The sequence below is a fragment of the Apium graveolens genome, chromosome 1, assembly GCF_009905375.1.
Source record: "Apium graveolens cultivar Ventura chromosome 1, ASM990537v1, whole genome shotgun sequence".
Classification (NCBI taxonomy): domain Eukaryota; kingdom Viridiplantae; phylum Streptophyta; class Magnoliopsida; order Apiales; family Apiaceae; genus Apium; species Apium graveolens.
In genome coordinates, this window is record NC_133647.1 from 40,508,305 (window position 1) to 40,520,908 (window position 12,604).

Here is a 12,604-nt window from a genome sequence, read left to right on the forward strand (position 1 = left end):
GAGAGGTGGTGAATCCGGAGCCGCTGGGGGTGCCTCCTCGGTCTGCCTAAGCTCGGGAGTATGGGTCTCTGAGCTGTCATCATAGGGTCTCCAAGATAGTGGTGGAGGGGTAGGAGCTCTGACCACCGGGAGTGAGGGTAAAGGGGTACCAGTGTACTCTACCATAGCTCCAACATGCTCCTCAGCCACTAGGACCTCTTCCGGGTCCTCCTCATCTGAACTCGCAATAACCTCCGTCTCTGACTCCTCTGAGGGGTCCTCCTCCTCCTCCTCCATCTCAGGCTCCTCCTGATCCTCGGGATCTAGCAGTGCCTCATCATGCTCACGCTCGAACATCTCTGGGTCCTCTATCTCATGTGCCTACACATTAAACGAGCTAAGTTACTATCCTGATACTTATAAGGGTTCCTGTAAGGGTTTTAACTATCAGTGCTACTTTAAGTAGTCCGACTATGAACTTGGCAAGAGTTCTTATTATCTTTGTGAGTTTATTATTATATCATCGCATCATCTCTGAGGTTTATAATGCTTAGCTCTGATACCATATCTGTAACACCCCAGATCCGGGGTCGGGGATCCGGGTTGTCACAGTCTTTCTTTCCACAATATCACTTAACTTAATTAATAATAAATAACCTCATGTTGTGACCCCACACTAACACACACCACAACACGTTATAGTCTCAGAGATGAAATTGAAATAAGTACAAGTCCTTGAATCCACAATTTAAAAGTTATTACAACCCAAAATGATTACTTGATAAGTTTACAGTTAATTGCCATTATCTGCCACAAGTTATAATTATACATAATTGATTCTCAAAAGTAGAATGCCTGATCTACAAATAGATCTACCTCTGCAGCTATAGCAGCTACGATATCAACGGGAAGATGCAGGACGCTTCCCACGCGCTTGCGCTGGGTCTGCTAGAGTCTGGCCATCTTTCCTAACTGTTGTTGTGTGATGTAGAAATGAAGCAAGAGTGAGCTTTACCGCTCACAAGATAATATATAGTGTAAACAATAATGCAAGTATCTAAATGGATAACTTACTAGAATCCTTTATCAAGTGTACGGTAATTACTTACAGGATATAAGCTTAAAGGAAGATGAAGTTACCAATTACTTCACTATACTTATACCATTTTTAGAAAACTACTTGAACTACCACTGTTCAAAGTATAATAAGTTTCAAAAATTCATCTCATAGGTGAGACCACAAGTTAAGACTTGAATAGATTCAATCTTTGAAATATTATTGAATGAAATGAAGTTACGAGGTACTTCATTAAGTCCCGATATATATATATATCCACATATATATCTCTTATACATTTCCTAGAAACCTCTGTCATGTAAAGTATGAACAGAGTTTGTAATATCCAATGAATTTTGGAAAGAAAAGAATTTTGGCATAAACCCGATATCTTGCTGATCAGGCAAAGATACCAATAAGTAACCTTTTCTACTAGTAGATGGACGAATTCCCCACTGGTCATCACCCTAGCCGCAATAGGACCTTATGCTGGACTGCCACTCAGCCACTTACGCATTTGATGGACTCCTACTGAGCCAGTTACACTTTCATGGATGCTCACTGAGCCCATGTTGCTTATGCCGACTCAATAGATGGACTTACTCCCCGAACATTGGGTAAGTAATCAATTCATTTATCAAAACAGCAACCTTGTTGCGAATATAAAATACACCACAGAGCCGGATCCCTCAGGTTTTGAGCGAGTATTTAAATCCCCTTTGAAAGGAAGATCTTAAATATAAAAATGAGTTTGGGATCCGCTCTAACTTTTAAAATCGTTTTGAAGACTCGAAAACACTTTTAAGAATGTTTGGAGTAATGCTGATTTAATGAAATAAATCAGTCCCGATATATTAGAAAATATCTAAATATTATTATTTAAATAATATTCCCATAAGGATAATCTCTATATAAATAATTGAAGTAGAAGTTTTAAGACTCATACTTGAAATGAATAATAAATCACCAAAGATATACTTATAAGTAAATATGATATTTATTTGAATAATTGAAAATAAGTCTGATTATCGAAACATTATTCTTTAATAAAATAAAGAATATTATTTAGTAAATAATCGGAGTCATAAGTCCTCGAATGAATATTCAAAAAAATATTCATTAAATAGAATAAACAGAGTCATAAGTCCTCGAATGAATATTCAAAGTAATATTCATTAAATAGAATAAACAGAGTCATAAGTCCTCGAATGAATATTCAAAGTAATATTCATTAAATAAAAATAAAGTTATCGAATAAACCTTATTCGATTAATAGTTTTGAAAACTATATCTATATATCTATATATATAAATATATATATTATACTCGGGAACATCGACTCCCGGTTTTAGAAAATGTTCACCATTGGGTCCCCTATACTAAGGGTATACGCAACTACTGCTTATCTCTAGCATAGGTATTATGCAACTATAAGCATTGGAATCAACAGATAGATATCAAGATTACAAAACAGACATGCATATATCCCATATCAGCATGCTCCAATATATCGCAAGATTTGCTAATTAACCATCATGCATCTATCACAAGATAATGCATATACATATATTTACATCACAACAACAGTATAACGGGTAGAAAACTTGCCTGAGAGACTGGGGGTGATAAATGGCTTGGGACGAGTCTGGTAACCTATAAACAACATATAAGTTGGAATTAAACCAAAGTCGCTTATGAATCTATAATTTAACCAATTAGACCCTAACGTTCGCTTTTGCGCTTAACAATTCACTTAAGTCGCTCGAGTACCCTCGGCTCCACCATTTTTAATAAATTAACCATTAAGGGTTTTAAAGCGATTCTTTCGCGAGTACCCTACCAACTTCCTAATTCACTTTACATAATTGTTTCATACCCAAATTAGTCATTTAAGGTCCTTAACCAAGGTTTCAAAGTAAGGCGAGGAGTAAAGGTTCGTTCGCGAAACGCCGTTACTTAAAACGGTCGTTTCTCCTAAACCGTACATCGGATTCAAGCGAACCACATATCAAAAAGAAGCTCGTAACATGAACTATCTAATCATGGAAATGGTCAAAACCTAACAGTGAGTTCACGGGTCCTGATATTAAGAACAAAATCAGTCTAAAGTAAATCGGGCATTACGACGGCTATGTTTACGCGATTACCAAATTTAAACCATTCCAATCAATTCACAATTCAACCCACAATCACCACTACAACCGAACTTCATCCATTCTTTACTACAATAGAACCAACAACTCAATATTTCCAATTTATACTACTTCTCAATCATGAACTAAGAGCTTACTTAAGTTCATTAACTAATCATCAAGATTTACAACTCCAAAAACATTACAAAACTAACCAATCTCTAAATATTCAATAATCATGCCTCTCATGAACTATACTACTCATAATAAGCTCTTAACATTCAATAGTTATGTTAGGTTAAGAGATTATACCTTCCTTGTGAGTAGGAGTAAGTAATGAGCTTGAAACAACCTTGGAAAATCCTTACTAAAGCTTTATCTAAACAAAAACACAAGATCAAAATTTCAAGTTCTTGAAAAACACTATTCACTCTCTTTTTCCATGAATTATAGGAAGAGATTGTGAAGGAATTTGAAGCTTAAACTTATAGGATATCTATATCTATGTACAAGGAACCTTAGATAATTACCTCATTAATTAACAAGGCTTGGAACTTGAATTTGAGTTTTTCTTTCTTTGAAATGGAGTTGAAGTCGAGAGCTCTTCTTGAAAAAGGTGAAGTCAAAATTTGTTTTTGTGTTATGAATTGTTTAGTTGGTTGTTTTGCCTTTTGTTTTGCTTAATTACCTTTTAACATGGTAAATTTTGTGTGGTTTATAATCAACCAACACTTCCTTCCCTTTGGTCATGTTTATGTCATTTTCCTATATCATCTTCCCACACTTGTCCTCTTCTTGTTGGTGTGATGACATCATCATCATTAACCTTTTTTATTAACTCCTAATTACTTGGCTAATGACCGCTGATCTGTTATACGGTTCGCTTAACTTTCGTTCTCGTTTATCGTTTGAGGGATCATACCCGGGATCTTATTACTTGGGGTTCCTTAATCTTTCTCAATACAGTATATTCCTTTTATGATCCTCTCTTATAATCATTGAATTTAAATCCTTTTTATCCTGTTATCTTATACTCAATTCTTTCGGTATCTGGTAGATTTTTGGGAAAAATCAAAGTGTTTGAATTTGAATTCTGACGATCTTTATATACACTTATATACCATATAGAGTACTAATAAGATCTCAGAATAATAATAAAAGAACCTCTACAAGGTGTGGCATGAAAAGTTTTCTTATTCAGCATAATCAGCAAAAACACTATTCATAAGGGTTACAAAAAGTTAAAAATTTTGGGGTTATTACACCCAACCATTTAGTGAGGTGCACACACCAAAATTTAGAATCGGTCCAGCAGGAGACAGTTTTGTTGCAACTTAGAAATGAGGAGTTTTGACCATGTCATGGGTAGGCCCTCACTAGGCCTTGGTTAGCACTAGTTAGAGGGAGTGTCAGAGGAGTTGTTCCAGCTATAGTTCATAGGAATTGAGTTAGAATCATGTGTCATAAGTTAGTGCAAAATATGACACTTTTCAGTCCAGAAAACAGGGGAACATTGGACTTTAAGCTTAGGCCCAGGTAGGCCCAAGCTAGGCCCTTGAGCCAAACTAAGTTTGATAGTTGCCTTATGGTCATAAGAGTCTAGTGTAGAAGTTTTAGAGGTAAAATTGAAGTGTAAGGGTGTCAATTGTACTCATAAACCCATTGGTGTCACCCTGAAATCACTATAATGAGCAAAATCACTTAACCATTAGTTTTGGGGCACTTATGCGTGAGGCCTAGGTTGACCACCATAGTTGTAAGATAGTATGAGGTCATTAGAGTGTAAGGCCTAAGTCAGGGTCCATAAGAACTTGATGGTTTAGAAAAGGCACTTCGAGTTATGAGGACGACATTAAGAGTTTTGGCTAGTTTAGCACAACTAAGTGACTTGAGTAAGTGGAGTGAGATCATCCAAGCCTAGTGTTGCAATATAGTGTGTATGGATATATTATTATATATTTAAATTTTCTATGTGAACATGAGTGGCTATGTAAACTATTATGCTTATAAGGTAATTATAAGCGGTTATGTGTATATAGGCCTAAGTGCCAATGTGCGTAATTTCGGTTTATAATTAGGTTGAGTTAGTGAGTATATATTATAGTGAGGATATTATTATTTTGTGTAGGCTCTCGAGACGAGGGTAAACTTGCCATTAAAGTCGAGTGAAGCTCAAGTTGCTCCCACCTGCCAGTCAAGTCAAGCCTTTCTCAAGGCAAGTGTTTCTATCTACCTTTTTTTATACTGCAAGATAGTGTTAGCCAAGATTTTATATATGATGCGAGTATTCTAATTCACCTTGATATATATGATCCAAGTGGTTTCAAATCTATGTTTCGTATTATATGAAAATACCATGAACCCTCAAGTATCTATTGCATGTAGTTTAACTTTGCTTGGAGATTTCTATGCAAGTAATTCAAAAGTCGTACCATGCTAATATACCAAGTAATTGTGATGTGGAACCCTGTGCAAGTTATACTCAGTAACCTTATCTTGGTACCTAAAAGTTAGCTATCCCTTAAAAGTCATTCATGATTGTTTGATAACCCTATTCTTACTCCTAAAACATGATACCCTGTTATACTCTGAACTGATGTTCACCTTCTTTATATTTCAATACCTATGTCTTGTCTGGAACCATTACCTTGAACCTAGTTTGACTTAGTTCTTTCATACTATCCAATAACCCAGCTAAATCACATTGTCAAATTCCTTGTGAATAGAAACCTTGCAATTTCCCTTGATAAAGTATAGTCTAGTTGATCATGGCCTTGAAATTTACTGTACCTATTCCCTGTGCTTCAAAGTTGATCTAGAACCTTTGATAAGATGCTCACTGTTTAAGAAATTAACCGTCACTTGGTATCAGTTTTTGTAAAATAAAAAGTTAAAATTTGGATTTCCAGTCCCAAAGGGGGATAAATATTTTCTCTAGATAGTGGATCTGGACTGAGACACAAGTCCTTTCCGCTCTTAATTTGTATGCTTAAAAGTTGCCTAGGGATCCCATTAATGTTCTAGAATCCAGCGAGGTTCGGGATTACTTCGCGGCTGATCACCGGCTGTAATCCGTAGCGTTATAAAATGGTTTTTGATAAGGAAATGGTTTTGAACGGTTTTATTACAAGAAAAGATGCCATTATCCTGAAAGTTTATCTCTTGATACTATATTGTTGAATCTTTCAATTCCATTGTTAATGTTTTATTCTTGTTTATGTATATTATAGCGCTTATTTGGCTCACTACTTGCTTACCCTGATATTACAGCTAGCAGATATGGTTAGATTCAAGCAGACAGCGCGTAAGACTTGTGATGCCGATTCGTATGTTCGAGCTCAGGTAGTTAGTGATTTTGTGTGTGAGGACTCGATATTGAAATCAGGTTGTATTAGTTAATAGTGTTGGGCTGTTCCAAACCCTAAACTGTAAGATCCTGGATTCAGATGTATTTACTTCCTTTTGTTGACTAATATAATTACTCGTATATTGTCTTTTGTAATTGTTTGGGGCATGACAATAAATGACGAGGTGGAAAGGCTCAGCAAGGCTGGAATGATTAGAGAAGTTGATTACCCTGAGTGGTTGGCAAATATCGTCATTGTACAGACTAAGAATGGGAAATGGAGAGTTTGTGTTGATTACACAAATTTGAACAAGGCTTGTCCTAAAGACCCCTCTCCATTGCCTCATATTGACACCAAGGTAGATTCAACGGCTGGTCATAAGCTACTCACATTCCTGGATGCGTCAAGTGGCTTCAATCAAATCCAAATGGAACCATCTGACTGCGAAAAGACCGCGTTTATAACGGACAGGGGGATATATTGTTACTTGGCCATGCCTTTCGGATTAAGAAACGCTGGAGCTACGTTTCAAAGACTTGTCAACAAAATGTTTAAAGATCAAATAAGATAGACGATGGAAGTTTACATTGACGATATGGTCGTCAAGTCTGTTAATATAGAAAGTCATGTACGTGATCTTCAAGAAGTATTCGACATATTAAGGTCATACAACATGAAGTTGAACCCATCCAAATGTAACTTTGTTGTGTCGTCAGGAAAGTTCCTGGGACATATGGTGACAAGAAGAGGAATTGAAGCAAGTCCAGAACAAATTAAGGCGATCTTCGAATTGAAAAGTCCATCAAAAGTCAAAGACGTACAGAAACTGACGGGACGAGTTGCAGCCTTGAACAGGTTCATTTCACATTCGTCAGACAGGTGCTAGCTTTTTTATGACATGTTGAGAAAGAATAAGGGATTCTTGTAGTCTGGAAAACATGAGATTGCTTTGAATGACTTGAAGAGATATCTAACTACACCACCACTTCTGTCCAAACCCATTCAAGGAGAGGACATGTACGTGTATTTGTCTGTGACTGATCATGCAGTAAGTGGCGTTCTTGTTAAAGAAAATGAAGGTGTCCAGTCGTCTGTGTATTACGTCAGCAAGAGCTTAGTAGACGCAGAAACAAGGTACACATCTCTTGAAAAATTAGTACTTGCATTAGCCATGACTTCCATTAAGTTGAGACATTATTATGAGTCACATAAGATACATGTCATGACGAACTTCCCTTTGAGGAACGTCTTAAGTAAACATCATTTGACGGGGCAAATGGAAAAATGGGCAATACGAATAAGTACTTACGACATCATGTATGACACGATAACTGTAATAAAGTCACAAGCTTTGGCTGATTTTGTGGCTGATATCAGTCCAATCCAGATGACAGATGCTGAGCAGGAGTTTCAGCAAGTTCTTTCAAGAGTAGACGCGAAGCCATGGACATGGTATACAGATGGGGCATCTAATATTAATGGAATGGAATTTGGGCTTGTCCTCAAATCGCCACAGGGGGATATGATAGCCCAAACGGTATGTTGTGACTTTAAACCCATGAATAATGAAGCTGAATATGAGGCATGGATCATGGGACTCACAATTGCTAAAGATATGAAGATCAAAAACATTGATGTCAACTATGATTCATTACTCGTTGTCAATCACGTTAAGGGTTCTTATGAAGCCAAAGATCCTAAGATGGTTGCATACCTGGACATCACAAAAGGATTAACCAACCATTTTGACAACTTCAGCATACAACAAGTCCCAAGGGAGAATAACGTGCAAGCTGACGCATTGGCTGGATTGGGGGCTGTGTTCAAAAACTTAGACTTAAACAACATCCCAGTAGTCCACATCGTGAAGCCTGCTATGGAAAGACTAGTTTTTGGGTCAGAAATAATGGCCCTTGATCAACGTGATGACGATACCAGTGAAGATGCAGACAACTGGATAAAGACATACAAGGATTACTTACAATTTGGAACAATTCCAGCCAACAACAATGAAGCAATGGTTCTCAGAATGAAGCCATCAAGGTTCACAATCATAGATGGAGAATTATTCAAGAAATCTTCCACGGGGCTGCTACAGAGATGCTTGAAAAAGCATGAAGCAGACATGGTGTTAAGGGATGAACACGAAGGGGAATGTAGAAATCATACTAATGGAAGAAATCTGTCTTTAAAAATTCTACGCTTGGGATACTACCGGACGATACTAAGACAAGATGCCCTAGACTATGCAAAAAATGTGACGTCTGTCAACGACATGCACCTGTCATACATCAACCATCTGAGCATCTTCACATGTCCATTCCATCTTGGTCTTTCATGAAATGGGGAATGGACATTGTGGGAAAAATGCCACCAGCACTAGAACAGAAGGTGTTCATGTTGGCCATGACTAATTATTTCTCAAAATGGATTGAGGCGGAGGCGTTCAAGCAAGTTACATCAAATGAAGTAATCTCATTCATTAAAAGAAACATTCTCTGGAAATTTGGTGTGCCATCTGAAATTGTTTGTGATAATGGCTCGCAGTTCATAAGCGATAAAACTGAAATGTTTTGCAAATATTGGAACATCAACTTGATTAAATCAACACCAAGATACCCTCAAGCAAATGGACAATCTGAGTCAAGCAACAAAATCATAATCAACAACTTAAAGAGACGATTGACGACATGCAAAGGAAAGTGGGCTGAAGAATTGCCTTGGGTGTTGTGGTCGGATAGGACAACCTCAAAAATGTCCACAGGGTAGACACCATACAGTCTAGTCTATGGCACCGAAGCTATGTTACCAATAGAGGTCATGATACCGACAGCAAGGTATGGACTCCTGATAAGTGATGTGAATAACACAGAGTTATCACACGACAAGGACACAGTGGATGAGTTGAGGGAAATGACAAAAATTCAGATAGCTTTTTATCAACAAAGAGTGGCCAATATCTATAATAAGCATGTTCACATAAGGATTTTCCGTGTTGGTGACATGGTACTGAGAAAAACATTCCAGAACACGATGAACTTGACGACAGGGAAGTTTGCTGACACTTGGGAAAGCCCTTACTTCATTGATGTTGTCGTAGGACGTGGAACTTACCTACTGTCCAGTATGGATGGGACACAATTACCAAGAGCCTGGAACGCTTTACACCTAAAACTTTATCACGTGTAAAGTTTTCTATCTCATCTTTTCAAATTTCTGTTCTTAGAAGTCGTTGATCAATAAGTCGATTAGGACATAATTAGTTGTTGGTAGTCGTTTGCGTTTGGCATGATATTGTCTGCTACTTGTCATTGTTTGCTTTTGGTAAATTATCTATAAAAGATCAATTTTATGATTCAACTTGCTATGAGCTACTTTACTATGCAATGTGATTATGCTTTCAAGTTGCGAATTACTTGGGTAAAACATATAAGATTATACTTGTTGACACTATTTGTATTTGCGCTTCAATTCTATAAAATTTTGCAACATCACTCTACGATTGTGCATAATAAAAATTCTTGAAGGGCTGATCACCCAATTACAATTTTTGCTAATTTTCAAGTGTTATATGCACTTGACGAATTTAGTTGACAATAAAAGCGCTATGACGTCCATTACGAAAACTACAATATTTACATACCTATATGACATTCTACAAATTTGTGTGAAATGACTTGGTGTGTTTCAAGAGGGAATAAGGCCTTTTAACCACCCTACGAGTGCATGCACCAACGTATATTGATGAAATAACATATCTTGATGACAAGTTAACATATTTTAATAACAAAACTACACGTTTTGATGATAAAAAAATGACAATGTATGTTAACGTTTACAATTACATTCGAATCAAAATTGTACACACAACGACGAGTAGAAAGTCTTACTTGATGACAGCTTAGAGCAATTCTTCTTTCTAAGGAATTGTATGAGTAAATCTAACAAATTAACAATCACACGTACAAGTATCTACGAAGCATTAACAACTATATATGTATGACGTCAATAATAAGTACGATTAACATCAGGAAACATGATTAAAATGAAAAGACATGAATAATTACGATTCAAAGATATAGAAACTACGATCAGCATCGAGTAAAATTAAAATCGAAAATCCCCCGTCTTAAAGACGAAATAGGGATTCATTGTAGCAAAACAAAAACCAGAGTACGAAACAAGAAGTTCTTAATTGAAATAAAATAACGATATTAAATTACTCTTCATTAGGACTATCGTCTTTAGGGGATTTCGTCTCTACATCTTCATTGGGGGTTTCAAGTTCGTCCAATGGGAAGGCATCATCAGGGAAGTCTTTATTGTAAATATTGACAGTCTCAAGCACATCCCAAGTCTTCCATTCTCCTTTGTGATACTTCAACATAGTGTCAACTCTAGTTCTCATAATTTGCTGATGCACAATCTTCTCAGTTTCAGAGCACATGTCACATTCAAGAGATTTAACCTCTCTTTGGCAAGTTTCTCTGCAGTTTCCAACTTTTTAACATAATACTTGTGCTCCTCTTCGAGTTCTTTGGCCATCTACATCTTGTGATTATAGACTTCACGAGCAACCAACACACTTTGAAGTGTCCATATGAAACATAAAGAAATATAAGGTTATGGACGTCAACCAAAAGTGTTAAACAAAGAAAAGATAAATGCACAACTGAGAGGGAAAATTAAACTTACACGAAAGGAGTAACCAGCCGCGTTGTTGAGAATATCTTCAAGCTCCTTAGCAGAAAGCTCCTTCACTGAATGGGGGAGCACCATGTCATTAAGTAAATGTACAAAAGTGTGAGGGTCGGTATAGACTGAATACCTTTGAGTCAGGAGTGGCATGAGAATGTCAGAGCTAATGGTGGTCACAGACGGATTGACACGAACCTTCTTAGTCAAAAGGCTAATAGGAGGACTGAATAAGGGACCAGACAATATAGGGGCTTTGGATGATTCGGTTTCAGTGGACCTCTCCTCACAGGATCTTTTATTGAATAAATACTTGCCAGAAATCAAAAAGGGCTTAATTGTTGGGGGCTTAAATTCTATAATTAAAAAACAGGGTTTAATCAAGGATAACGAAAGAATCCATATAGATAAAGCCAATGAGACATATGTCAGGAAAGAAAGGAGACGATATGTACCTTCGGCATATTTTCGTCATGTGCTCAATCCAGCGTCTTGGATCGCTTTTGGGACTTTCTAGAGCCTCAGATAGAGATGCACAAAAAGCCCGAGCCCGAAAATCTGGCCCGGCCCGATCCGGTCAAAGCCCGGTCAAGCCCGGCCCGGGCTTCGGGCCTCGACGGGCCCTATATTTTTAGGCAAAGCCCGGCCCGGCCCGACCCGGTTAAAAGCCCGGGCTTCGGCCAGGCCCGGCCCGATTAAAAGCCCGAAAAAGCCCTGTTATAATCTGATTATTCTAATATATTTTCTTATATATTTATAAATTCACATTTACTATACATATAAATAATACTTTAAACATATATATTTACATATTTGTGATTAATAATATTATTTATATACTTCGTTGCATAAATAACGAAAGAATATATAATAAGTACACTATATATATTTGGATATCATTGTCATGAATATTTGGATATCATTGTTATCATAACAATGATATCATTGTTATCATTGTTATCATAACAATGATAAAATATATTATATAAACATGTTTATTTTTTGCCGAACTTAAATATTTTCAACGAAGTAATGTTTTCCTAAAATATTCCATGTAAACTAATACATTTTTACGATGATCTAGTTGCTAACACATGTATTCTTCGGAATCTCTAATAATACTAGATCTGATTTAAATTAGAAAAAAGCCCGGCCCGATCCGATCCGGCCCGAAAAAAAGCCCGGTTAGGCCCGCCTCGAGGGCCCAAACGGGCTTTGAAATTTCCGGAAAGCCCGGCCCGGCTCGGCCCAGTCAAAGTCAAAGCCCGAAAAGCCCGGCCCGGTCAAAGCCCGGGCTTTTTAAGGCCCGGTCAAGGCCCGACCCGGTGGGCCTTTTGTGCATCTCTAGTCTCAAAAGACAAACTTTGAACTGACATAGACGACTTGATAGCAGC

The 12,604-nt window shown here is 37.2% G+C and overlaps 2 protein-coding genes across 2 annotated transcripts; both read left to right on the top strand.

Moving 5' to 3' along the window:
- The first annotated feature begins 7,530 nt into the window (after nucleotides 1–7,530).
- Nucleotides 7,531–8,856, top strand: LOC141665695 (uncharacterized). Its single transcript, XM_074471699.1, has one exon. The coding sequence runs from the start codon at nucleotides 7,531–7,533 to the stop codon at nucleotides 8,854–8,856; it is 1,326 nt and encodes a 441-aa protein (XP_074327800.1).
- A 461-nt stretch (nucleotides 8,857–9,317) lies between these two features.
- Nucleotides 9,318–9,704, top strand: LOC141665804 (uncharacterized). The gene has a single exon (XM_074471805.1). The coding sequence runs from the start codon at nucleotides 9,318–9,320 to the stop codon at nucleotides 9,702–9,704; it is 387 nt and encodes a 128-aa protein (XP_074327906.1).
- Nucleotides 9,705–12,604: the final 2,900 nt, after the last annotated feature.

What these genes read in the sequence shown, in the direction of transcription:
- LOC141665804 (XM_074471805.1), top strand. Translation starts at nt 9,318, where the DNA reads ATGTTACCAATAGAGGTCATGATACCGACAGCAAGGTATGGACTCCTG.
- LOC141665695 (XM_074471699.1), top strand. Translation starts at nt 7,531, where the DNA reads ATGTACGTGTATTTGTCTGTGACTGATCATGCAGTAAGTGGCGTTCTT.